Consider the following 27522-nt stretch of genomic DNA (forward strand, 5'->3'; position numbering starts at 1 on the left):
TCCTTAGGAAGGATAGGAGATCCTTCAAGCCATCGTACATATTTCTCTTTAAATCATTTTCTATTGAAAAGAATACGTTTAGATTTGTTTAATTTCTGCAGTTCTGGGAACCTGTATCATTCCCTGGGAATAACAGCTACATCCTGTGGTTTCAGTATTTAAGAGCAAGCCTGCCTTTTTCTTATCCATTAAATTACATGGTCTCAGTGTTGCAATAAACTCATTTTACGCACACAAAAATGCCTTTTTAATTTCTTCTTTTTAGTTTTATTTATTAAGAACAGTTCACTATGCATTTTTTAAATACTGTTTTTTACTTCTGACCTATGAATCACTTGGAAGCTCTGTAACGTAGGTGTGTGCTAACTGAGCTTTAGAAATGCTCACCTGCCTCTGTTTGCTGTCATTTAGGAGCGGGATAAGCTGTACTTGTCTCGCAGTGTTGTTCTGGAGCTGCTGCAGGCCCTGAAGCTGAAGTCTCCGTTACCCGACACAAACCTCCTTCTGCTTGTCCAGGTAGGCCTGTGCCCCGTTTGTAATGCTTTCATGAGACCCGCTTATGTTTGGGAAAGTCCAGGAAGGCGTGGGGCATATGCACTAATCAAATATTTCTGCACCTGCTGTGTGCCAGGCAACATGGTGGGCACTTTCCAAGTTCCCCTCGCTTTGTCCTTACAGCCACGTGAGGCATTGGCTCTGCATCGTGGGTGAGCAGCCTGGGGTTCGGGGCCTTCAGCGGCTTGCCCGCCCAAGATCACACGGGGGGCACAAGTAGAGTCAGCATCCGAGCACAGGGTCTGTTCGTGGTGGAGCACGGCTGGCCGGCCTTTCCTTCCATCACTTACTGTAACAGCCCGAGCTTTGGTGCTGCCTTCAGCTCTCTCCACACCAATCCGGGCTTCTGGCTTCTGGCTGCCAAGAGGAATTTTTGCTAAAACTCTGCTTTTTATCAAATCACACTCCGCATTGTAAACCTACAGTGACCTTGCAATGCCTGAACTACTGAGATCTTTCAGTATCTGGCCGCCTTTGACTTCCCATGCACTACTCAGCAGTACTTCCCATGACAGATGTTTGCTGACCCCCCGGTTCGGGCTAGGTTCTGGGGATACAGGGATGTAACAGGCGTAGGCCCTGTCCCAATAACGTGCTAAGCACCGTGCAGCTTGTAAAGTATGAAGGCGGAGGGAGGAAGGGGCCCGGGAAATACAGATGATTAAGCCAGGGCCCCTTCCTTCCAGGACGTATTATCTGGAAGGCGGAGCTGACGTGTAAACAAAAATCCCCACCACAGTGTGATGGGCGCAGTAGCAGAGGGCACTGAGCAGGGAACGGGCAGAGAAAAGGGACTGTGGGCCTGGAAGGGTGGGCGGAAATTGAGGTGTTTACTCCGGAGAAGAGGAGGAAGGAGACCTGCCATGTACCATGTCATATCTGCTCCTCGGTCCCCTTCCTTCACTGCTATCTACTGTATGACTGCTCCTTAGGGCCAGAACTGAGTTTGCCTCAGAGCCCTGAGGTTTAATAAAAAGTTGGTGTACTTTCAATGAAGAACGATCTTCAGATGTCTTTGAAGAGCTTCTGGGACACATTGAAGCTTTTGGAGAGCAGTGATCACTGGAAAATGACACTACTCGATGTCGGGCATGACGTAGTCAGAACGAGGGGCTCCCATTGTTCCAAGACAGTGGACAGCCCAAGGGGAAGGTGGAAGCAAAACTCACAGCCTGGACATGTCTGCGTTCCGAGGTCGGGCAGACTTTGAAGCTCTGCCAGTGGGTTGCCTGGGGCCAGCCCCTCCTACTCACACACCAGCAGCTCTACTGCTTTTGAGTGCAAGCACCTGCGACACGAGTGACCATAAAGATGAATGGGACCCACGCCGATTTGGAGGGAGGGCAGGTGAACTGGGCGTAGTGAGGCAGCCCAGGAGCGGTGCAAGGCCAGCAGGTTGACAGTGAGTAGAAGCCACTGGCTTCTGGCAGTGTGTTGGTTGGCGACCTGCCACCTCAAAACAGCCTAGGCTTCAGGCCCTGAAGGTGCTTCCCTGTGGGCATCAGGGAGCAAGCTTCCCCTAATTGCCCCTCCACCTCGAGCAGAGCAGATCTATAAGGCTGGATCTTCTTGGGGTCGGGCCCCCGACACTGTGACTGCAGCGGGGGCTGGCTTGCTAAGAAGTACGTTAGTCAACCATAATAAGCACTTGTCACGACACAGCAAAACAACAGTGACAGCTTCAATCGCCCAGCACTTAAGGAAACCACAAAAACAGTGATTATTGCGTCACAGCCTGGCGAGCAAATAACAAAAACAAATCGGCTTCAGGGAAAAGAAAGGCAAAAAGTTGATTCTTCTGAATGTGTTTTTTAGACTCGTATACCATGTCACTGGGTTCCATTTTCATCTTTTTAAAACAAATGTGTATTTGTCATTGAATCATTGAATTTAAAAAATCAAGTTGTAAAATTACTTAGATTGGAGAGGCATAGTGGAGACATTTCGAGATCATGCCTGGGAAGAACAACTTTAGGAATGTTTCTACCTCCAACAAAATATGTTAAGCTTCATGCTATTTTGAAGTAATGTATCTTGGTTCTATAAACTTCTGGAATAAACAGTTTTCATTACTGAGGGGAACAAAAGGGAGGCATACTTAAAAGTTCCCGTATCTGCCCTGCGGTTCCTGGCGAAGTGATGGAGAGGAGTCCTCTGTGGGGCCGCACGGGGAATGAAGGACCTCGTCTCTCTTCATGAACAGTGTGTCTCTCTGTAGGGGTTTCCTGTTCCTCCTCTCTTGCCCTTGACCACCTGGGTCCTCCAGGTGTTCTCTGGAGGAGAGCGCAGTGTGTAACCTGCTCTCTGGCAGCTTCTCTTAGGCCAGAGAACCCAGCCTGGAGTCGGAGAGAGCCGTTCCCCTTACTGATGGGGCAGGCCAGGCTGTGACATGCTCACAGTACGGACACATAATGTGTCTGAGGCAGGCAGTGACTTCCTTTAACAGATACTGGTGACCGCCATCTGAAGGCTGTCGGGTGGCTTTGTTTAACCTGGAAACTGAAAAGAAAGCGACCTTTGGAAGAAGAAACTCCCCTGGTGAGCCACCATAAAGGACACTGGCCCCATTAGTGAGAAGAGAGTCCGTTTCTCACACTTGGATTTGCCTGTCGATCTTTCACCCCACAGGAAAGCACTAGGCCATGTCCTCTGCCTCCCGAACTAATAACTTAGTAGATAGATGAGTTCACAGAGAGGGAGATGTTTACATTCTTCTCATAGATAGACTGTGCCTTCATTGTTTACCAAGTGCTCTGCGGGTGACAGTCCCCTTAAGGAACAGTGAAACCCCTGCCCGAGGAATGGGGGGTCACCCCAGTTCTAAACATTGCAAGGCAGTGACAGGCACCCATCTGTTCTCTGACCCCCAGGACGTCTTCCTGGGGGCCGGGTCGCAGGCAGCCTCCCAGCCTGCGAGGGCGGCTGTCCAGCCTCGACTCCTGTTGTTTGTTTTTACTCACGTAAGAAGTCAGGCGGCCTTCGGTGTTCAGGCGGACATTTTTAGAAGACAAAGGTGCATGGAGGCTGTAAAGAATTTGCAAAATAGAAAAAATACATGCGTTCTTCAGAATCTGCACTGTAGACGATCAGGGCCTGGCTCTTCCGTGCCGTGGACGGGGGCTCTGCCTCGTGTCAGTGCGGGTCTGTTGGCTGTGTTGCTCTCACTTCTGATGTTTTCTCTTCTGCCGGTCTGCTGGAGCTGCTTACCGTAGCAAGGTGTTCTTACAGGTGTTCTCAAGAGGGATTAAAGCAGGGTTTTCATGAGAGAGTGATTACCGTTAATAGCCACCATAAGGCTACATAAGCTCAAATCCAAAAGAACGTCCTCAGCTCCTATTATGTGTCAAGAGTAGGTAGACCTTCTGCCAATTTGCATGTGACACTCCCGCTGTGTGGGATATACCTGCATGTTCAAGTGTGAGCAATCATGTGGGTGAAAGGTTTTCTTTTAAAGATAGACCAGCCGTGGGCTGGAGGACAAAGAGATGGCAGGGGGACTGCTGTTGTTTTTAACGCAGCTACCGTTGACGTGGGGTTATGAATATTAGCTGAGTTACTAACAATCCGATCACTCTTTGGGATGAGAGGTGGAGGTACTATTTTGAGTCTCATTTTGATAATGAATAATGGATGTTGCGTTTCTTCTGTATTCTTCCGTGTTTGTGTGGGAGCGCCTATTTCTCTCTGGAAGTATAGAGTTCTTCTTGTGTGGCAGTCACCCTGCGCCTCTCTGACTGTGGTTATGCCTTTATCTCTTGAGCAATTCTGGAAAGTTTCACTGGAGCCTGTTGGTTCCTGGTCGGCAGCTCTAGAAAATGAAGACAGAATAGTTGACTTAGTTGCACATATTACGTTAAAATGCACTGGTAACAAATAAACAGTAGATGGTTTTAGGCTTATGCGCTTTTAGACCCTTTAATACCCCAGACGCTCCGCCGCACCTCCGTAACGGTTAGGGTGATGTTTGATTAATTTTGACTTCTGAGAGTTGTCACAGATCAGACATGTGAATTTGGCCTCATATCTTGGCGCGGCATGGCTGACGACCTACTTGCGTTGTGTTTCTCCTTCCACGTGGCCGCAGATGCTAGGTGAGAGAGGCTTGTGTGATGAGGGACAGGGACCTTTGACATTTTGCTTCTTCACAAATCTTACCCCGCCCTCAAGGGCGCAGCCCGGCCACGTCAGCATGCTTCAGGGGTGGGCGCGTTAGCCCTCCGAGGAGCGCTTCCCGGCGCGCACATTTCCACGCAGTTCTGTCTTGCCCTTGGCCTCTCTCAGCCGTGCAGTCTCTCGCTTCTGTTTGAAAGAAATTAGTTAAAATGATGGTGTCTTGACAGAGGTTCTGGAACTTAGTTATAAGTGGTTTGTCTTAGATGGCAGACACAGACAGCTTTTGGAAATACATTTCATGGGGAAAACTATCTGCCAGGGAGTTGGGAGTTCTTTCTTTTCCCCGTGTGCCTCTATCAGTTTTTTTTTGTTGTTTTTTTCTTACAGGTTTTGGCCGAAGTGAGAGGCTTCACTTTAAAAAAAAAAAAAAAAGTCCTGATTTATTTACCTTTCCTTGTATTAGAAATAAGCCTGAGTTAGAAGAGCAGACATAAGCATTCATGAATACGATGATGGAATATTTTAGGTATTCCCTAGATGTTACAAGCTGGCACTTTCTTTGCCAGATTTGGAGTTGACGGCCAAGTAGATTTTTCAGCCTCCTGTAACTGTATGTGAGGCAAGTGGAAATGATAGAAAGTGAGTGTGGAGGTATGTGTCACCCCTCCATGTGGCTTTCAGAGACAGCTCTGCTTGCTGTCCTCTCCCTGCCCAGTCACCTGTACTGAAACACCGTTCTTGGAGGAACACACGCGAAGACCAGCTGGTGGCCTTGAACAAGATGTCTAAGGGCTTCTTGACCTCGGAAGGCCTCTGGCTTATAGCTCCTCCTTGTTAGCCAAAACCCATTGATAACGCTTTGATTCTGATCCCTGATTAGTCGGCAGCACACTGGTTCCTGCTCCTTGTCAGGCCTCTTGGAGGTTTTCTCTGCCACCCTGGTGCCTGTTGCTTCTCCTAGTCTGACAGGATCTGAGCCTGCCTCGCTGAACTCTGACCTTTTCTGTGCTCTTCCAGTGTGAGAGCGAAATGAATTAGAAGGAAGAGCTGTCCAAGCTTTGAACTCTGCACAGTGGCAGCTTTGGGTCCCCAAGTGCCTGCGGCCACTGGGCAGGGGCCAGGGGAGGGAAATCAACCAGGAAATAATAGCTCATAGCAAACTCTACAGGCTTTTCCCCTGAAACTGTAGCGTGGGCTGTTGCATTAAGCGGGAAACATCTGTAAGGATCCGTGAAGGAGATTACATTGTAATCTGGCAAATCCACCCTTGTCCTGATCTCAAGTCACAACCGATCAGTCGATTCACTTCACAAACTCTGGCCGAGCCCCTCTGAGGGGTGAGGCCCCAAGCTAGTGCAGGGGTGAGGGGCACTGAGTCTGTGCTCGAGAAGAGCGCCTGGCAGGTTAAGGAATAGACTGGCAGGCCGTTGCAGTCTGATGTGACTGTGGCAGTGGAGTGTGTGCGAGGTCCTGGGGGGACACAGAGCAGGAGAGTGGGCCTTGTCACACAGAGGATGCGTGTGAGTGAAGTGGGAGAAGGAAGGCCAGGCGCGGAGGGGCCTTGGAGGGGAAGAAACAGCTGGAATGCTCACTGAGGGTGATGGTTTTTCTGCTTTCATTCTACATGTGTGATAAAATGATAGAAGTGTGGGAAAATCTGGAAAATTCAGTAACTGTCAAGAAGCGCTGAGGAACAAGCAGAGTAACTTCGGAATTAATACGACGGTACTGACATCTTTTCTTGCCTGCTTGACCGAAGGCGCGTTCCCAGCACTGCTGAGCCGTCGGGGTAAAGTGAGGGTCGGCATGCGCTCTCAGGTGTGTGACTCTGGGTTTCTGATAGGAGCCCACTGGCGTGGTGATCCAGTGCCACAAACCCAAGGCAGATGGTCACGAAAGTACACACGAGTGAATTTAAGCCAAGTTAATACAATTGTAAGCTACTTATTACTGTGCCCATGCTCTTAAAAATAATTATCCTCTCAATTTCTTATTAGTTTATTTGTGCAGATGCTGGAACCAAACTAGCGGAGTCGACAATCCTGAGCAAGCAGATGATCGCCTCTGTGCCTGGAGTAAGTCCTGACTGAATTACTTGTCCACGTTGTATGTGTTTTCTCTTTTCCTCATTTAGCAAAGAGGAATTTCTGGCCTCTGTCCGGTTCACTTGGATAGAACAAGCACTGTGAAATTGAAAATGTAGTAGCATCTTTTTAGCGAGAGCACTAGTGAAAATTTAAAATAATCCCAGCCCTCGGAAACTTCTAATTCCAGGGAACAGGAGTAAAATTGAAGCAGCGAGTTAAGGACAGGAAACAAATGACCTGATTTAAAGAACAGATTTGTCATGGAGCCCGTCAACTGTGTGGCGACTGCAGGGAGGAGGGGGTGTGGGGAGGAGAAAGGGGTTTGGGGGGAGAAATGGTAGTGGAAAAAAAAGAATAGATTTAATTTAAGTTCCATTTTTCCAGAATCTATTTTCTTATGTTGGCTCCCATGAACCAGTTTGATTTAACTACTTCCAGAAAGAAATAAGCATTGTAATGCCTTGTTTTCCTTTATAATATTTCCTCTGAAAACGAAGAAGTTTCCATTGTTATCAGCTAGCGAACTGTTTGGTAAACTGTGCTAAGATGATCACGACAGGATTGAAGATGAGGAACCGCAATTTCCGACAGCAAGTTTACTGCAACAAACTCAGAAACTTTAGAGATATTGTTCATTGAAAACAATTATTTAAATTTTCAGGAGAAAAAAATTAATAAAGGAAAAGGGTCACCTATAAATTCCTCTGCCTCAAAATCTTAACTCTGTTGTTTTATTTTTCCATGTTTTGATCTATTTATTGTCCTAATTTGCTTATTCCCATATTGCTGGAAATTTATATATTTTCCAGTTTCCTATCATCACCTTTATTTTGAATTATGTCCTTGGGATTAATTCCTTAGATACAATTCCTGAAAGAGTAGGAATATCTTAATGGTACCTATTCTCATATTGTTTTCCAAAAAGGTTTTATTAATTTACATTTATTTAAAAAAATTTTTTTAAAGATTTTATTTATTTATTTTTAGAGAGAGGGGAAGGGAGGGAGAAGGAGAGGGAGAGAAACATCAATGTGTGGTTGCCTCTCACGTGCCTCATACTGGGGACCTGGCCTGCAACCCAGGCGTGTGTCCTGACCGGGAATCAAACTGGAGACCCTTTGGTTCGCAGGCCGGCACTCAATCCACTGAGCTACTCCAGCCAGGGCAAATTTACATTTATAAGTATACCAATTTTATCCACAACACTAAATATTTTTTAAAACTATTATATTTATTTTTTGACGTGTTGAACTTTTATGAGAGAGGAAAAGTAATCATTGAACACAGAAAGTTTTATTGCTAACATATGAATGTATTTTCTTTCTCTTTGTCTAAACCCGGTTGAAACCATAACACAAGTGCCGCTAGGTTCACGTGCCATAAGCATTCTCCCCAAAGTGTAATGGCTGCGGAGCATCCTGCATGTGGATGTGCCGTAGAAGAGTGGTTAAGAGTGGAGGGGCTAGATTCACGGTGGCAGGAGTTCGGGTCATGGTGATTTTTCCTTCTCTTTTCATTAATTTGTATTTTCCAAGTTTTCCACACAGTGTAACTTTAAAATCAAACCTAAGTTTTGAGGGAGAATTGGATATGATTCACTTCAATTCGTGTGTTGGGGTTAGAGTATGTTTTCAACATCTTTATCATCAGCTTTCCCATTGAAATAGATACAGGCCTTCTGAAACAGGTGGAGTGTGACCCTTTAGGGTTTTTTGGTAACGCATCTAAGGTTATGTCGGTGGTTTGCAGAGTAGAAAAGGGGGGCAGGGATTGGAAATTGCACTCTCTGTTTTATAAGTGAAGATGGCCTGCTGAGGTTATCCTGCCTATGAAGGGTATTTTAGGGCTTTTCTTAGATGGAGCTGCTGCCTTTAGAGCAAATGTAACTGGGGAATAGTAAATTCTTTGCTCTCTCTCTTTTTTTTTTTTTTTTTTTTGCAGTTTAAACTTACAGGATAAATATTAAAAAATGCTGTTAGTAATTTTTTCTGTGACATTTGCCTACTTGAAATGGTACAAAATATTGCCTGTGAAAGAAACAAATCCCTTTCAAGAAGTGCGAGAACAGAGCGTACGCTTCTGTTCGCATGACATGTGAAAGGTCAGAGAAAATGGAATAAATCGGGGGGAAATCCTTTCTTGCATTAAAGGATTAATATTCCAAAAGCAGGAACACAATAACCTTTTATAATCCCCTCACTCGATTTGAATTAAAAGAAGAGAAGCTTAGAACTTATGAAATGCTTGGGAACCAGTCTGACAGAGCTGCCAGTGACCTTATTTTCCTGTTTGTCAGCCTGTCAGCGGCCTGACAGGCGTGACATCCTAGAAGAGAGCGAAGGTGATATAGTTCAGTGAGGTGCCGATTGACATGAATATGGGAAAACGATTTCTGCCTGGGCGAGCTGGTTAAGTACGTGGTGTTCCAGGCTTTCCTGGAGGAAGCTGAGAAAGGCTTCGCCTGGTATTCAGATGGCTTCAGAGACGGCCTGCTTTTGATCCACGTTAAACCCCAACCGACGTGCGGGCTTCTCTCCTGCCGCTTTGATGCGGCAGCCCGGCTGTTCATTTCCCGTCTTTTGCTTATGACCCTACACTCCCCGCATCGCCCCGAGAGAGCAGGCTTGTGCCATTTAATCACCTGAAACACAGGATGCTGTCTTTTCCTTTAAAACTTCCCAAACCGGCTGCCAGTGTCTGGGCCAGACGACCGTTTGTTTGTGTGTTTATCTGCAACGAGGAGATCAGTAGTACGTACACCTGTCTACTTAATCGTGTACCTACCACGCATGAGTCACGCTGTCAGTGACTGGGCTTGAGTATAAAACTTGCCGACTCTTCTGGCAAACACAATACTTGTTTATAATTTTTTATTTTTTAATAGAGGAAGTCAAGATTCTGGTGTGGAATTTGGTGTCACATACTTTATATGTATCTAAGACTCCACAGAGTGATAAAGTGTCACGGTAGTTTAAGTGTGACTCATGTCACAAAGGCTGACACTAATGGCTTTCCATCAGTTAACCCTTCGTATACCAACTGATTGAAAAACAACCGAACAGAAGCCAGTTAAATCGCCCCGTGGGGAAATGCATGTCATCCCCGTGCCTGTGGGCTGTTTCTTTGCCCTCCACCACAAACCTTTGATCCACGTCTGTCCCAGAGTCTGTCCCGGCTCTGGGCGGCCGGGCACAGACCGTGTGCGGAGTTTAGCAGAGTGAGTCAGAACCCCAGAGAATGAAACGACTCATTAGCAAGCGGCGTGGAGTCAGAGCCAGACAGTCGCGGCGGTCGGGGCAGAGAGGAAGGCTGTGCACGACTGGAGTGCACATCCCCGGTGTCCTTGTGTTTCAGTGCGGGACGGCGGCCATGGAGTGTGCGCGGCAGTCCATCGGCGAGGTGCTGGACTTCATGGCCGACATGCACACGCTGACGAAGCTGAAGGTGAGCGTGCGTGGGCCCGTCCCAGCAGACCGGACGGGGGGCCTGACTGTTCCCTGGACAAGCCCGCGTCTGGGCAGTCTGGGGGACCGAGCTGCGCCTCAGCGAAGCGGGGAAGGACATTTACATGGCACCAGCCGTGCGCCACTTTCCGTTTGCCGTTTACTCAGTCCTCACCACGGCCCTATTGAGGTCTTATTCCCATTTTACAAACACAGAAATTGAGGCCTGAGGGGGTGCAGTAATTTGTTCAAGGTCACCCTGCTGGTAAGTGTAGAGTCGGGCTTGACCTAGGACTGTAGTGACTCCCAAAGCAGCAGCTTTCCACAGAGCCTCGTTTAGCTGCCTAGAGCCTCAGTTCCCCCGTCTGCAGAAAAAGCCTGGTAGTATCTACCTTCGCTGACGGTCGCAAGGTTCGCTGTGAGATAATGCACGTGAGGAGACCTGTACACTGTAACACACGATGCCGGTGTAAGCTGTTCGTGGTGCTTATCTGCACTGAAGCTATCGTCAAGAAAATAATTAAAGACAAGCGAATAGAACACACTTTAATTTGCAAATGGGCAAAATCCCAGTGCATTTGTTGAGTTTATTGATGGTTTTGTAGGGTGGAATGAATTGCTGATGCAAGTCAACTTCCCTACCACGAGTCTACTAAAAGAGATTTAAGGAAGGCCCTAGACAGAGGGCAGAAGAGAACCTCAGCATGGCCCAGAGAGCAGCCAGATTGCCATCTGGCATGAAGTGGTTCCTGTCTGACAAACAGATACAGCCATGGCAGAGGTTCCTCAGCTAAAATCATGGCCCCTTCAGCACCCAGATCAGCACCAGACTCTGCTCCGAGGAGCTAAGCATTTCTTAGGACACCAATAGGTTTGCACATCCTAGTGGAAAGTAGAATCAAAATTTAAAATGATGATTTCTCACACTATCCAAACCCAGTCATTTCTAAGGAAGCTCCCCTAGCGCTTGACCCTACACTGGTTACTGGTTGCTGAATTTGGTTGCCTACACCTAAATGACTTTAATGTACAAGGAAGAGAGATTAATTGTTACCTACACATTTTTAGCTTGTTTTATGTAGCCACTTTCAAAATGAAGACAAAAATAAAAAGACGAATCCCTGATGATTGAAAGGTTGGGGGCTACGGACGGCACCCACCTGTCTGATTTTACACAGTGTTAGCAAATGCGTGAGAAGGTGACAGGGCAGATGGCTTCTCTGGCCGTGAGACTGATTAATCTAGGTCTCAACTCCCAGTTCAGTCCTCTTTCCACTCGCTAAGCCACACTGAGCAAAGAACTTTTTCTAAATTAATTCAACAAATGTGTATTGAGCGCCCATCATGTACCTGGCATTGTTCTAAGCATTTAGGATGCAACAATCAACGAATACAGTAGCTGCCCTCATTTAACTTACAGTCTGGCAGTGGAGGGTAACTAATGAAGATTTCATACAGACTAAAGTAAAATTGTGACTTTCACAGTTGCTATGAAGAAGGGGTAGACAGAGACAGGTGCACTTCTAACAGGCTGATATGACCTAGCCAGGGAGGAGGCTTCCTGGAAGAAGTGACACTGGAGCTGAAATCCAAACAATGAATAGCAGTTAATGAGGTGAAGAGACTCAGGTGCAGTAGTTTAGGCAGCGAGAGCAGCGTGAGCAATGGCCTGTGACGGTAGGGGACCACGGCAGCGGGACCACGGAAGGCAGGGTAGGATGCAGAACCCTGCCGCGGTCAGGTCATTCCAGGCCTTTGCGGTTATGCAGAGGAGTTTTGTTTTCTTTACCCTAAGGTGGGAAGCTACTGAAGTTTCAGTGGATTGTATGTTGGGAGGGGAGGCAGAAGGTGCAGAAATGACAACCTGATCATTTTAATGAGAGGCTGAAATATCTCCAAGTACTCTGCCAAAGTCACAAAACCCCATTTGGTTTTTTAGAACCACATGAAGACATGTTCCCAGCCTCTGCATGAAGATACCTTTGGTGGACACCTCAAAGTCGGGCTGGCCCAAATCGCAGCCATGGAAATCTCCCGGGGCAACCACAGAGATAACAAAGCTGTGATTCGCTATCTGCCTTGGCTCTATCATCCCCCTTCAGCGATGCAACAAGGGTAAGGCCCTTCGCATTCCAGCCATGAGGACCAATACAGCAGGGAGCTCCCTACACTTCCTGGGGCTCAGCCAGAGCAAATGAATGTGCTGAAGATTTGTGGGAGTGGAATGTGATTGGTTGGGAAGATGGGAACCCACACCCATCTCCATCCGCACTTGCTGACCTGGTGGCATTTTTGAGCCTGGGCACCTCATGACCTGCTGCCAGTAAAAGAAACTTGCCCTCACACAAAAACCTCGGTCATCCTGAGGGATGATGGAACCTTGGAGCTTTACCACTTTAACTCTTAATTTCAACTCACAAAATAAATCCACAGGCATTTATTGAGCACTTCCATAGCTTCTGTCTTCAATGAGCTCGACTGCAGCTGGAACAAGTTCTGGGGCAGTGATGAAATGGAGTGCAGGGAGGTGTGGGCCCCTGATCCTGCCTCTACGGGAGGCTAAGGAGAGAGGGTGTTTCTTTGGAACTCGGAGCAGGGGCGAGCGTGCCATTTTGCACGGTTAACTTCCTGGCTGGAGGACAGGTTTAGACTGGGGCGTGAGGAGGGCAGGAGGAGAAGAGTATCAGCGAGCAGGGAAACGGGTGGCTGTGTGTTGTATCTTCTCCTCTGTTCCCTCCTCGCTGGCGGGGATGCCAGACTTCCTAATGAGTGGAAAGGAAAGAGATTCGAAAGAGAAGGTCGTCAGAAAGGCAGCCAGGTCTGTGGAAGAACGGCATATAATCCTGTGTCACCAAAGGCTGCTCTTTGCTCAGAAAGCTTAGGTCCAGGATTAGAGTGGGGTCAGAGACTACCAGATACATTGTTTTGTTGGCACTGTGTCACCTTGGTGTTTTCTTGTGTGTAGTTGCCTGCAAAACCACACTTCCCATCCTGTCCATCAATAAGCATTTGTGGGTACCCAACAAAATAGAGAGGGTAAAATCACCTTTAACTTCCTTCCTCTCTGATAGACCTAAAGAATTCATCGAGTGTGTCTCCCACATCCGGCTGCTGTCCTGGCTGCTTCTGGGGTCCCTCACTCACAATGCAGTGTGTCCAAACGCCTCTTCTCCCTGTCTGCCCATACCTCTGGATGCAGGCTCCCACATTGCAGACCACCTTATTGTTATCCTGATTGGATTTCCAGAGCAATCAAAGGTAAGTGATTTCAGCAAGACTGAGACCATATGCACCGAAATTGCTAATGGAAACCTTTATCAGCCGATTACGTTTATTCTGAGAAGAAAATGCATCTTATCAGTGGCCCTCCTGTGGATATTAGGAAAGCAACTTGGTGCTAATGCCTTATTTAAAGTTGTTTAAATTCCCAGACACTCTTTTCTTCCCCCTAAATTGTTTTTCGCTTCACTTTTATGAAGATAAATTACGGAAGCAAGCAAGAGTCAGCTTCCTAGGCATTTCTGTCTCAAAATAATGAAGAGGAATAAGAGGCTAGAAATACAATACAAATTCTGTGATCAGCTTTTAGAACCAGGTATGAAGTGGAGGCAAACTTATGCTCTATCTACCAGTGGTTCTTCATGCACTACCTTTGCAACTCAAGTCGCTAGCAATGTGTGAAGATACAAAATGAAAATCGGAAGGCCAGTTGGGGACTCACTAAATTACACATTAGAATCACCTATGGAGAGGAACTTTGTGAATTGTAGAGACAGATGACGTGCTTCAGGGAAGAAAGTAAACCCAGGGCAGCAGTCCATCGTGAGCCAGTACAAGCAAACGGGGCACATTGGTACTAAGTAGCTCTGAGGAGCTAAGGCCCCTTCTCAGAGCTTAGGCAAGTTCTGGGAGGTCATGGGGGGTTTGGGCCAGGACAAGCTGACTCTGATAAAACAGAGCGCTCCCCGCCCCCCGAATGATGTTTGCAGGAGAAATTAGGCCGTCAGTTTCTGATATATTCAACCCAGATCTGTATTGGATTCTTAACAGTGGTACTTTGTAATTTTGTGACTTTGAAAAAGTTAACCTCTCTGAGCTCTGGTTTCTGTTCTGTAAAATAGATGAGGGGATGGTTTGAGAATTATGGATGTGATCTATGAAAAGCGAGCCTGGGACACGCTTTTAGCGCAGTGCCTAGGACATTGCAGGAGCTCACTCAATCAGTCTTTTCCACCAGCAGGAATACTATCTTCGCTGCTGCTGCTGCTGCTGCTGCTAGTAGTGTGATTATTAAGTGCTGGGCAATGTGTTTATATATATATATCTCCTCGTGTGCTCCTAACTGCAACTCTTTGAGGAAGGCACCATATCCCCATGTTGTAGATGGAGAACACCCTAAAATGGTAGAGTGATATTCTTCCTAACCTAGTTAAGGGATGAGAACGCCAGTTTCATTAAAGGGCTAGGGGGTGGGTAGATTCATTCTGCAAACTAAGGTGTCTCCTCTTTGAAAGGAAGCTTTGTGCTCCAAGCCCATTCCCACTGACCGAGTGCAGAGCAGCTTGTTTTAAGGTGGTGCGTCAGGAGTTGGAGCCCGGAGCTAACTCCCCCAGCCTCTGGCCGCCAGAGTCCGTGGTGCTTTGGCTGTGCTAAGCTGTGCGGGGAGGGTTCCGCGGAGCGGCCCAGCCCCCCAGAAGGTAACGGCTCTTCCTTTTGTTCCCCCTCAGACCTCCGTGCTGCACATGTGTTCCCTCTTCCATGCGTTTATCTTTGCTCAGCTCTGGACCGTATACTGCGAACAAAGTGCCGTAGCCACCAGCATCCAAAGTCAGAATGAGTTCAGCTTCACCGCGGTCCTGACGGCGCTGGAGTTCTGGAGCAGGGTGACACCCAGCATCCTCCAGCTCATGGCCCACAACAAAGTGGTGAGTTCACAAGTGGGTTTTCCCTCTCAGGCGGAATCTCGATGAGTGTAGACCACTCCCAGTCCTCCCACCGTCTGTCTCCAAGACCTCAGATGCAATGTTACAGGAATGGATTGGTGAATTTTTACATTATAAACTGGATGTTCTGCTCGCATAAGAATTTGATAAAAAACAAAGCAAACAAGTCAGTCAAGCAAAAACAATTTTTGTTTTCTCTGTCTTGTGCCAAAGGAAATGTATATGCAACTCCTACCTTTAAGAGCTGTTTTTGGTGCTACAAATACCCAGAATTAGGAGGGAGATTCATGTTAGTTTTGGAAAAAAGCCAGTTAGGCCAACTTTTGTGGAGTTTTAAGAGCAGAGCAACCACATGCGCTCCTTACCCTCAGGGCTCAGAACTGGAAAAGAACCTCACCTTTTCCAGTTACCCAAGAGGACCCAGCTTTCAGGTCCAGTTTCGCTTTAGTGGGGATGGCTGCGTCACAGGTGAGGGGCTGCTCCAGACCTTCCTGGATACAGGGTACAGTTGGCAGGAGCGCACTTCATTGAACATGCTGGGACTAGTCCGCACGGGGTCAGGGTTGGAGGGTGTAGGGAAGGAATGTACAAGGGAGACCTTTAGTTCGGTTCATTGCTTTGGAACAGGATTCTGAGCTGGGAAAGCAGCTGATTTCACGTGTGCAAGGGGCAAGGAAGGGATGGAAGAACACTGTGACCGTGATCCCAGTGTACTCAGAAAGTCAACACTGCACGGCCCACCAAGGGCGTTCCAGAGATTGGAAAGGGGATTCCATATTTCCCTAGTGAAGCACTTCTTTAGTTCGGAAAAGCAGGTGTTATAGGGCAGCTCTGTATGGGGAGAGATGTTTCAGTTCAATTTAAAGGACATTTACATGAAAATTTTAGGGTACACAAACAGCTCTGGCTGCTGTGAGATAATTACGTTGGTTGGATCCTTAGCGTCTGGGACTGAAGAAGAACGTGGAGCTGAAACTATTCTGCCATTTTACAGACGATGAAATGGAGACCTCTAAATTAAGCTAGAGATTCAAAATTTCCTCCCATTGTCGTTCATTTGTTGATGCCCTAATGCTGCTCTTTCAAGGCTCTTTTGATATTCAAATGTTACAGATGAATTTTGGATATTATAATGATATATAATATCCTTTTTGGATAATGATATTATAAGTGAATTTGAACGCATTCTATTCTGAAAATTTCCTCCAAGTAAGCCAGGCTGATAAAGTCCCCCTGACGTGGATAAAGTCCCGCCTTAGAGTTTTCAACAAGGGATAGCATTGCTACCGTCCCTTTGAACTGTTGTGAGCATAGCTGCCCTTTTCACGGAGACCAAAGACCCAAAGACAGAGACGCAGTAAATTAAACAGCCACTCCGGATAATGGCACGGAGGCGGGATCACAATGGAGAAGAGAGCGGAAGCCTCAAGTTCTGCGGCTGGAAGTGAAGGAAGCAGGAGCCCTTGATCTTGTGTTGTGAATCAGTAGAGGGCAGGTTAGCGAGATCAATACCCGAATTCCCTTGGCAGCCAGCCCCAAGGGAGAGGAGGGAGGCATGACAATTGGAAAAGCTCTGGAGCTTTGAAAATTCAGCTTTCAACGGAAGCTGCAGAGGTGAATAAACGGCAGCCCCTGTGGTCCCCTCTGGTTACTGTGCAGGCAGAACTCACAGGCCCGGGCCCGGGTTCTCTGTGGCTGCAGCTAGTCGGCAAGGTTTCTGTATTATTGGAAGTGGACTTGACTTCATGTTTCTTCTTTCAGATGGTAGAAATGGTGTGTCTCCATGTGATTAGCTTAATGGAAGCATTGCAAGAATGCAATTCAACAATTTTTGTCAAGGTAGGAAAATCTCATGATTTTTATAGACTGTTTCTTGCTCCTAAAAACAAATGTGGATTTATTTGAATGTATCTTCTGAAGAGGAAAATACAAGTGATTTAATTTTAACACTCAGTGCTGGGGCTGGAGGATTCAGGCTCATATAACCACCCTTCAGTTAATGGTTGTTGTTATATTTTGTCTCTTGCTTCACCACTGCGACCAACTCTAACTGGGTTAAGTGTGTCGGACGGTGATCGCTTGCAACACAAGCGATCGGTTTGGACACTGGTCTGAAAATGACCCTATAGTAATATAAACTGGTTGGGGTGCCTCAGCTCACCTGTCACCAAGATATCCAGAAAACCAAAGAAAATAGCCTGTGATTGTTTGACTTGTTAGCTGGTACTTTCCTCTTAGATAAATTAGTTTCTAATGTTACTGTTCTAAACCACTGGACAATGTACGAAAGTAATCTAGGCATTTGTCATCTATCCAGGGGCACTAGAAACATACCACTGGGGTATAAAGAGTAAAGGAGACCTTGGTTTCTCACTTTATCTTTTTTTAAGAAAAAAGCAAACAAAATATAACCAGAGACACTGAAGTTAAGAACAATCTAACAATAGCCAGGGGGGAGTGGGGAGGGGATAGTGGGGAGAGGGGTTTTCAGGAACTACTATAAAGGACACATGGACAAAATCAAGGGGGAGGGTGGAGGTGGGGGAGGGAGGTGGGTTTGGCTGGGGTGGGGTAGAGGGATGGGAGAAAATGCAGACAACTGTAATTGAATAACAATAAAAATTAAAAAAAAGATTTTAAAGGGAAGGAGAAAGAGAGGGACAGAAACATCAATGTGTGGTTGCCTCTCATGCACCCCCTACTGGGAGACCTGGCCCACAACCCAGGCATGTGCCCTGACTGGGAACAGAACCTGAGACCCTTTGGTCCGCAGGCGGACATGCCATCCACTGAGCCACACCAGCCAGGACTCGCTTTACCTTTTTATTTCCCCTTTTTCCTTTCCTTCCTATCATTACACCACTTAGTCTCACTGATTCTTTGTATTTCCTCTTCTTATAGGACTTCCGTATTCCATTACCCTGGACACCTTACACCCCACCCGCCCATCCCCCGCCCTCCCAGAGTGCATCAGTTTGGAATCTTAAAACTTCCTGTTTTGCTCCTTGGCTGTCTCTCTCTTCTTTATCCCTTATTCTGTCTTTTTCTTACTTCTTTTGGATGGAACTTTTAATGATTAAATTTGGATGTAATTTCCTCTATTTTTTCCTGTTTTCCTAAGTAGGAAGCTGAGATCCTTAATCGGAGAACCATTCATTGGAGAAGCTCTTCTTGTCAGTCATCAGCGCCTAGTGCTCTGAATTCCCTAACACTGCTGGAGCCTCATTGCTCCACATTTGATACGTTCTCATTCCCATTCAGTCCAAAGTACTTTCTAATTTCCCTTAGGGTTTCGTCTTTGATTCATGGGGTATTTAGAAGTGTGTTTCGTGGTTATCTTATTAGTCAGTCTTAGTTGTTGTTTCAGTGGGTGACTTTGAGTTGACTATATGCGTTTTTTACGTATCACAGTCTACGTCCAAGTACTGTACTGCGTTTTGCTGTGTGAAGTGCGCTCCCGTGAGTACTCACACCCACGTTTTTGGCCCAAACTTTCAGGAACAAAACCTTGCGTTTAAATTTTTAAATTTAATTATTTACTTATATTTAGATACTTGTTTTTCATATTATAAAGGAATTTTAGCATTTATTTTGAACATATTATGGGTACAAGAAATTTTATGTAACAAATAATTGTAAAACGCAAGAACAGACACAAGGTATTTCAGGCACTACCCGTGTATAATGTGCATCCTTGTTTTTCCCTCGAAAATTTGGTCAAAAAAGTGCACATTACACATGGAGAAATACAGTACTGCTTCCTGGATAGTGTAAGCACACTTCCATTTCCCTCCTTCTGGCTTTGTGTTAGTATTGCCACATGCTTTACTTTTACATGTTCTATATACCAAACCATACGTTATTATTCAATTTAAACAGTCATCTCCTAAAGAGATTAAAATTTTTTAACATTTATTTACACTTGTTATTATTGCCATGTTTCCATTTGCTATTGTCAGTGTTCTTTACTCCTTACGCAGAGCTAAGCTTCTGTCTTCCTTCCGCCTAGATGGCTTCCTGTGCTACAAGAAGTACTACTTCTTGTGCAGGTTTCCTGGTGAAGAGCTAGCTCCTCAGTCTTTGCTTTGCCTGCATTTTGAAAGACACTTTTGCTGGGTATTGAGTTCTGTGTTTGCATTTGTTTCCTCGTACTTTAAAGGTGTTGCTTCTCCACTGTCTTCTTCCTTACCTTGTTTCTGACAAGAAATCCATATTATTCTTATCTTTTTTCCCCTCTGTCTGTAATATGGGTTTTTTCCCCCTCTGGCTGCTTTTAAGATTTTTCTCTTCACCATCGTTGTTAAACCATTTGATGATGAAACTCCTTGGTGTAGTTTTATTTATGTTTCTTGTGCTTGGGTTTGTTGAGCTGCTTTTATCTGTGAATTTACAGTTTTCACTATATTTAAAATAATATCAGCCACGTTTCTTTAACTATTTTCTTCTAGGCCTCTACTTAACATATTCAAGATTTCCTTTACCTTCTTGACTGTATTGAGTGTAGTTATAACTGTTTTAATGTCCTTGTCTACAAATTATTATGTGTCATTTTGGGGTCTATTCTAATTACTTGACCTTTCTTACTATGGGTCACATTTTTTTCCTGCTTCTTTGCATGCCTGGTAATTTTTTATTGAATTCTTGACATTCTGAATTTGATTTTCTTGGGTGCTGGATATTTCTGCATTCTCATAAATATTCTTGAACTGTGTTCTGTGACATGGTTAAATTACTTAGAGACGGTTTGATCCTTTTGAGACCTGTTTTAAGCATTGTCAGGTCGGATCAGAGCTGCATTTTGTCTAGGTTAGTGTTTCTTCACGGCTCCGCTAATATCCCAAGTAGTCTACTTCATGTTCTGTAACTTCCAAGCTTTTCCGCCCTAACGACTGGAGACACGAACTATTGCTGGCCCCAGGTGATCAGCGGGGATTTTTCCCTCTAATAACTTTGGGTGTTTTTTTCTTCGGCGTTGGGCACTGTGGCACTGGTCAGCATTCAGCTGAAGACTCAGGGGAACCTGTCACAGGTCTCCAGGGTTCTTCCTCTCTCTGTGTGCCCCTCTCCTCTCCAGCACTCTGCTTCTCAAACTTGCCACAGCGGCCCCCATGACACCTGGCTCCCTCTCCCCCACTCAGGAGGACTGCCAGCTCTGCCTGGGATCCTCCTCCCCGTGCGGCTGCCTGAAAACTCTCCCCAGACCGGGAGCTGGGCTAATTGTAGCGCTCGCCTTGTGTGTCTCCTCTCCCTCAGTCATCCCTGCCCAGCCTTGCTGACGCCCGGCGTCTGAAAACCGGTGTCTCACATACTTCATCTGGAATTTCATTTGTTTCGGGCAGAAGGGTAAATCTGGCCTTTGTTATGCCGTCTTTACTGAAGGGAGCATTCCGCAGCTGATTTTTATTTTGAGGACCAGCAGTACAACGAATACAGCTAACCAAGCAGGTGTCTTCAATTTATCCCGTAGCATAAATCAAGGTCAGAGAACAGAGATTACTTTTGTTTTGATGAAAAACACCTCTTTTTTCCAACTGTTCTTTAGTTTTTCAGATATTGTTTCTGGAACAGAAAAAAAAAACCCAACCAACTTCATTATAACATTACAGAGCCTAAACTAAATCCCATCTGATCCTCCCCGACAGCTTCGTAGGTGCCACTATCAAAAGGGAACTGAAATGGATGTTATTCAGTAAGTCGAACCAGCATTCCTGAAGTGGGATGACTGCTGGATTACATAATGCTCCCAATAATAATGAGATTTAACCGGAAGCCTTTAGCCATGTGATTTGTAAGTCACAAACTGGAAGGTCCCTCGTAGTCATGTTTTAGTATCTTATGGTCACATCAACGGGGAAATAATGAAAACCCTTCTAAAACCAATGTCATTGTCCCCCTGGATTGCCTCATACAGGACAGCGGTCGGAAAGGTGTCCGCCAGGGTCTGAGCTCTGACTGCTCCCCAGCCCCTACCCTCCCCGGCCCCTCAGGATTCTTGACAAGAGGTTAGTTCAGGTATTTTCCAGATATAAAGAAGCCTATGGGCCTGCTTCCATATCAAATAGGTGGAGAGTTGATTGCAGTCTGCAGACATGCGGACCCGCTGGGTTCGGTTCTTGCTCTGCAGACACCAGGGAGGAAGTGGTTAGACGAGTTTACATTTCCCAGTTCAGGATGTCAGGGAGCCCAGCTCCGTCTGGCACCAGCCCCTGTGACCCTACAGTTTGTTATGAGTGTTAGTGGCAGGGGGAGGTTCGGAGAGGGTGCCATTTTCTGATATTTTGAATTTTAGTCCACTTACGTCCTTTGGGACACACCATACTCCATTTCTAAACACAATATTTGTGTTAGAAACTAAATATTAACTGGCTGCAACCTAAACACTGTGTTTAGGAGTAAACATCACTGGAAGTCAAATTAGCCAATCATACACATCATAGAATGTTGAAAGCAGAACTACAGCCAACTTTAGCTTTGGGAACAAAAGCAGAGAGAAATATAATTTATCACTTCGCCAGGTTTATTATTATTTTTTTAATGATTTGATGAATTGGTGAGACTGGCAGTCTATGGCCCTAACTAGTGAAGAGAAAGGTCACCTATACACTATCCCCTATCCCAAAATCTCTCTTCCTGGCTCTCTCATTTTGTTCAATGTGTCGCTGCCCCCCAGTTTGCCAAGGCTGGAAACCTCAGCTTGTTGTTCTTTGAGTTTTTCCTTGCCCCAAAGAGCAAACCAGTCCTCGGACCCCACGGTTATCTCTGCAGGCAGCGTCCTTCACCATCCCCGATGCTGTCCCTGTCTTACTTGGAGCTGCCCCCATCTCCTACCTGTCCTCCCACCCCCTGGTCTGCAGACTGCTGCCACAGTCGTCTTTCTGGAGCACAGTCTGCTCATGGCGAGGGGCCCCTCCAGAAGCTGTGTTGAATTGGGAATAAAATCCGGTCTCTCATGTGACACCCAGAGCATCTGTGCGGATGATGACAGGCCTCGCCTCTGATCTTCTGAACGGTTTCTCTTCTCGTGGCCTCATCTGAGAACCACCCCTTCTGTGTCACCCGAACCCCCACCGCCCACCCCTCTTGGCACACTCTTGCCTCTGGCTTTGCTTCCCGGGGCACTGTTGTCTGACTTTGCTAGTGCTGCTGTAACAGAGTATGACAAATTGGGTGGCTTCAGTGACAGAAACTTGTCGTCTTGCAGTCCTGGAGGTCACAAGTATGAGCGAGGTCAAGGCGTCACAGGGCTGTCCCTTCTGAGGCAGAGGGAGGACCCGCTCCAGGCCCTAACCCAAGCTCCTGGTGGTTCGCTGGGGTCTTTGGCTTCTGTGGCTCATAGATGTCTGCATTCATCTCACGTGGCGTTCTCCTGAGTGCGTGTCTCTGTCCACATGTCCCCCTTTATAAGGACACCAGTCCTATTGGATCCGGGCCCACCCTACTCTAAATGACCTCATCTTAACTAATTCCATCTGCAGTCACCCCATTTCCAAACGAGGCCACACCGCAGGCTGTGTGGGTGAGGATTACAGCATCTATTTGAGGGGGCACAGTTTGGTCCATGGGAAGTAGCATTGGGGGAGTAATACGACGCATATCAACATATGAAAGGCCTGGGCAGTACTAAAGTAACGAAACTGGCATTCCCAGACTCATTGGACCCTAGTCCCGCCCCCACCCCCATTTAAATCCCAGCAGACTTGATTTCTGTAAGAACACACTTGCAGAAACGCTATGTTCTGTCCCCGAGAGAGCAAAGCAGACAGGAGAGCCTGGGTTGGAGGCGTCAGGTGGGGCCCCCTGCACCCTCCTGGGCAGGGCGCCTGCACGGGGTTGGGGGGCAAGGCTGAATCAAAGGCGGTGGAGGTCCCAGGCCCCGCTGCTGCCTGCACTGTGAAAGTCTTCCTCTCCCCCACTCCCGACCCCCCACACCCCCACCGCCGTGAGCACCTGCCCTGCTCAAACCCCAGGCCAACTCACTCTTGCCGGGTCTCACCTTCCACATCACAGCCAGGCTTGTCTTCTTCTGTCACTCAACCATTCTGACCACTTCCCAGTGACGTTTTCCTAATGACTACAGACAGGGTTGCGTGCTGCTAGAGGCTTGCTTGGGTCTGAAGATCCGTGGAGGAAATTCTATTTCAAGAAAGCGAGGATTTAATTAAATAAATACACATTTAATTTCCTGTGCTTGGTAGCTTTCAAGAGACAATCACTCATGTACTCTAAAGTGTGTGTTTCAGGCACTCAGGGGGCACTTATTAACCTCCAGATGCCACCAGCTCAGCAGGGTTTGGCCACAGAAAGACGCTTTTCTGATAATGGGTAACTCCGAAGCAGGGACCCGCTTCCTTTTGCGACGTCAAAGGGATTCAGTGTGCCTGGCTGTCCCTTGAGTCGTGGAAGCTTACCTGGGAGAAGGGAGAACCGCGATAACGAGGCTTCTGTGTTTCTCCACACAGCTGATACCTATGTGGCTGCCAATGATTCAGTCAAATATCAAGGTAAGTCGCCCCAGGTGGACGAGGCTCAGTTCCCTCCAGAGAATCCTAGGGCTCGCGCATGCTCTGCATACTGTGGAGAAAGGTGGATTCTCCCTGTTCCTGGTCTCAGGGCGCTGACAGTGCGGCAGACCCTGTGGGCCAGGTAAGAGGCCTGTGGCCGAGGGCCAGCAGCAGACACTGTTGATGAGGATGAAGGGTGTGGGGCGGGGAGGAGTGGAACCCCAGAGTCCCACGAGGCTCCGTTAGGGACTCGAATGCAGGCAGAAAAGCTGTTCTGCCTTCAGAGGGCACGTCCAGCGCCGTTTCCTGGTCGCTGAAATTGACATTTTGTGATGGGAAGAATGCTATTAAGAAAGGACAGCCTCGAATGGAAGGAAGGCCATTTTCATAGGAGGAAAGCAGGGCCAGAAGGGAGAGTCACTAGGACAGAGCCCATAGCGGAGGGGACCACGCTGACTGTGCGTTTCCCACGGCTAGGCTCCGCCTGGAGTGACACGCTGCCATCGCAGGGCCAAAATGCGCCCCCTGACCAAGAAACAGAGTTACCAGGGCTGGACACGAAGGTGGCAAAGCTAGCCACGCGCCACCCGGCGCTGAGCCCTGTTACCGCCCTGGGAGCAGGGGCGGTGGTGGGCGGGGGGAGGCCTTCTTACTGGATTTCTTCTCAGAGTTGGGGAGGGACGCTAGTGGAAGGGAGAAGGGTGACACCAAGGCACCCAGACAGCAAGCTGTCAATAGCAACTACAGGCTCAGAGTCCCAGTCACAGTGTTGGTCCTGATTGTGGCCTCTGGTGGATGAAGCTCACCCCAGTGTGGTTTTTACTGTGGAAAGTGCTCGTATTTCCACCTCGAGGCCTTCCAGGTTGTCCCCCCCCAATGCCTGATGAGGATCTATGGCCCTTGGACGTTGGGTGGGCTGCTAAGAGGAGGCCACCAGGCCGTGGTGAAAAGCTAGGAAAAATAAGGAAAACTTATAACCTAGCTTCTTCATGTGCATTAACATGAGAACAGAGAGATTGTAATCTTGACAAAAATGAAGTGAGCACTTACTATGTGCCACGTTCTGTTCTACACTCTCTATTAACTCATTTATCCTTACAAGTGAAATGGGTGAGGTGCTATCCCCACTTTGCCCATGAGAAAATCCAAACACAGACTGAAAAAGTTTGTTCCCAAAGCAGTCCACAGAGGGGCCAGGATTTGAACCCAGGGAGTCTGGCCACCGAGCGCGGCCACTTCACCACCACACCCTGCTCCTGGGGGCACATTTGGTGTTGGCGTTAAGTTCCCGTTGCCGTGGACGAGTCAAGATAGGAATGGTGAGATTTGGGTGGAGTTGGGCCAGGCCGACTCTAGAACATGGTACCTGCCCACACCCCGTGTGCTGAGCACTGCCGAGCTCGAGAGCAGCCTTCTTCAAGCCAGACGGCCCTTGAGCCACGTGGAAGCTCTGCCTGCAGAAGTCCAGGCTGCTGCTCCCTGAGTTGACCGTGAACTTTAGGAAGGAGGAAACTAAAAGAGAAATGTCTTGCCCTTTCTTAACAGCACTTATCAGCCGGACTCCAGCTTCGCCTCCAGGCCATTCAGAACAACGTCAACCACCACAGCCTAAGGACGCTGCCGGGCTCGGCCCAGAGCAGCGCCGGCCTGGCCGCGCTCCGCAAGTGGCTGCAGTGCACCCAGTTCAAAATGGCCCAGGTGGAGATCCAGTCCTCAGAAGCAGCCTCTCAATTTTATCCTCTCTGAGTGGACTCCTCGGCTCTCAGCGTCAACACTCTGGTTTAGCAATAATGGGTTTAACAAACAAAACACTTTGATCCAAGCAGGTTGGGGAACATATTGGTACTGTACATTCTCTTTCTAGTTTAGTACAAGACGTGCAAAGGCCAGAGAGGGCCAACAGCGAAGCTTTCTTGCTACACATATTTCTGATGACTCCTTGGGCTATCTGATTAAGTGTTTCCTTACATTATTTTTTAAAAACCAAATCATTTTTCTTTAACTAACTTCTATTTTTTTTAAGAAAAAAAAATAGACTGGTGGGTACTCACAGAAAAGTTGTATAAGTCCCCCTGTTGCTATTTTTGATGATAGAGAATAAATAGGGTTTTTGAAACCTTTGTAGTGTTTTTTCTTAAAATCCACTCTTGGCAATGCAATAAAAACACAAAAAACAAAAACGTCACCATAAGCCAGTGACACTTGACTGAAGCTTTTTGTCATTACCCTGGGAAAAGTGGCAGCTTGCAAGGACCATTACAAAGTGCACTTAGAAATTAGGTGGTTAATCTGTGCCAATGGTTTTCTTTGTTTTATAATATCATTTTCCAAAACCGTCCAGTATGTGTTATCATTTTTAAAACTAGTTTTCAACTCATTAGTTCTGGGCTGTACTTTCTTGTAAGCTTTCTGATAACCACTTTAGTTTTGTGAATAATAAATTTTATTCTTTCGTTAATACTTGTATACAGTTCCATTTAAAACTGTAGACTGCATACTGGACCAGACGACCCCCCGCGCCGGCACAGAGCACCGGGAGCTACGTCTCCCACAGTGGAGTTTTCATAGTGTGAGACACCAGGACTCAGCAGCACTCACACGTAGCATTTAACTGTGCATTCACACATGATATTTCTCTTCTTTATCCCTGTAACGCACTGACTCAAAGAAGACCGACTATACATTTGAGCTGTATACTGACATGCTATTAAATGCATTTTTTATGATCTTTGTGAGCCTGGGGTTTTTTAAAATCAGTTTATAGAGCTAGAGTTTAGTTCCTGATAACCATTTCTTCTAAATTTTTAAAACTTCTGACTTCCCTTAAAACTAAAGTGCCATCGTTAAGAGGACAGGGCTTCGTTTCAGGCCATTTGGTGAGAGAAGGACACCAAATGATATTTGTTAGAACGATGGGAATGATGTTAAGGGCATCAGACAATTCCTTTTTTTTTTTTTTCTCATGTTGGTTAATCAGGGGCTTCTCTTTTCTTCAGGGAAGTCTGATACCTTCATGTTTCTTAGGGGAGAACAAGTCCTTGAGGGTCTGGGTGTTTCACAAGCCCTAGAAAGACAAGGCAGGTCTCCATTCTTAGGGAAACTTGCAGGGAACCACGAGGTCTCTATACTGAGAGTATAGAGATGATCGTTCTTCTTATTTACGAACACACTCTTCTGAAAGGCCTTCCCATAGTCAGAATTCTTTATCCAGTTGTGCTTGGTTATGCTTCTGTGAACATTCTCTCTTGTATTATAGAAACTCACGCGTGTATTTATCTCGCGTGTAAACTGTGACATCTTCCAGGCTATGCCCCGTCTCTGTGTCCTGGGGTTCGGCGTGTAGTGTGTGTTTAATTAATGTCCGTTGCATTGGATGGATCTGATTAAGCAACAGGTCTCTCGAGCTACCCAGTGGGCTCTGCCAGGGCTGCCTTGTGACATTCTCCTTTTGTTCAGGGACCCTTCGAGGGCCTTATAGAAACAGGTGGTGGAGGAGGCCCTAGCTGCTTTCCCAGTGAGGGGTCTAACGGACTTCCCGTCTGGGCGCAACGGTAGACCTGGCTCTTTGCTCATCCTCACCCACCCGGCTGTGGGAGCCAGCAGCCCCAGCGTGGCCCTGTCCTACCCGTAGACAAGGTCCAAAGTCATCCACAGCTTGTTCCCCCACCCCATCTTCTTCCCCTAGTTCTTCGGATGGACTTCTGCCTCAGTTTCCCTTTGTATTTGCACCCCCGCCCCTCGAGGGCTGGAGGTGACCCCTTTACTTAGCCCCCTTACCTGGGCCCCCGTCTAATGCTTCCTGATGTCCGGACCTGAGGTGGACCGCAGTGACAACCTGGGGTCTTGGTTCCGCCCAGGCAGGTCTTGCTCCCTGCCTCTG

The 27522-nt window shown here is 47.0% G+C and overlaps 1 protein-coding gene across 4 annotated transcripts in view; it reads left to right on the top strand.

Moving 5' to 3' along the window:
• Positions 1-26366, top strand: part of UNC79 (unc-79 homolog, NALCN channel complex subunit) — a 203602-nt gene extending 177236 nt beyond the window's left edge. For 2 of the 4 annotated variants that reach the window (XM_045201960.2, XM_024567696.3), the window contains 9 exons: positions 412-516; positions 6666-6743; positions 10110-10199; positions 12138-12313; positions 13270-13456; positions 14926-15123; positions 16903-16980; positions 23601-23642; positions 25188-26366. In XM_045201960.2, coding sequence (XP_045057895.2) covers positions 412-516; positions 6666-6743; positions 10110-10199; positions 12138-12313; positions 13270-13456; positions 14926-15123; positions 16903-16980; positions 23601-23642; positions 25188-25388 — 1155 coding nt within the window. In that variant the 3' untranslated portion in view covers positions 25389-26366. The remainder of the gene's footprint in view (positions 1-411; positions 517-6665; positions 6744-10109; positions 10200-12137; positions 12314-13269; positions 13457-14925; positions 15124-16902; positions 16981-23600; positions 23643-25187) is intronic. The other 2 variants (XM_053928854.1, XM_045201961.2) reach the window with 1 other exon arrangement.
• Positions 26367-27522: the final 1156 nt, after the last annotated feature.

This window comes from Desmodus rotundus, chromosome 7 (genome assembly GCF_022682495.2).
Source record: "Desmodus rotundus isolate HL8 chromosome 7, HLdesRot8A.1, whole genome shotgun sequence".
Classification (NCBI taxonomy): Eukaryota; Metazoa; Chordata; class Mammalia; order Chiroptera; family Phyllostomidae; genus Desmodus; species Desmodus rotundus.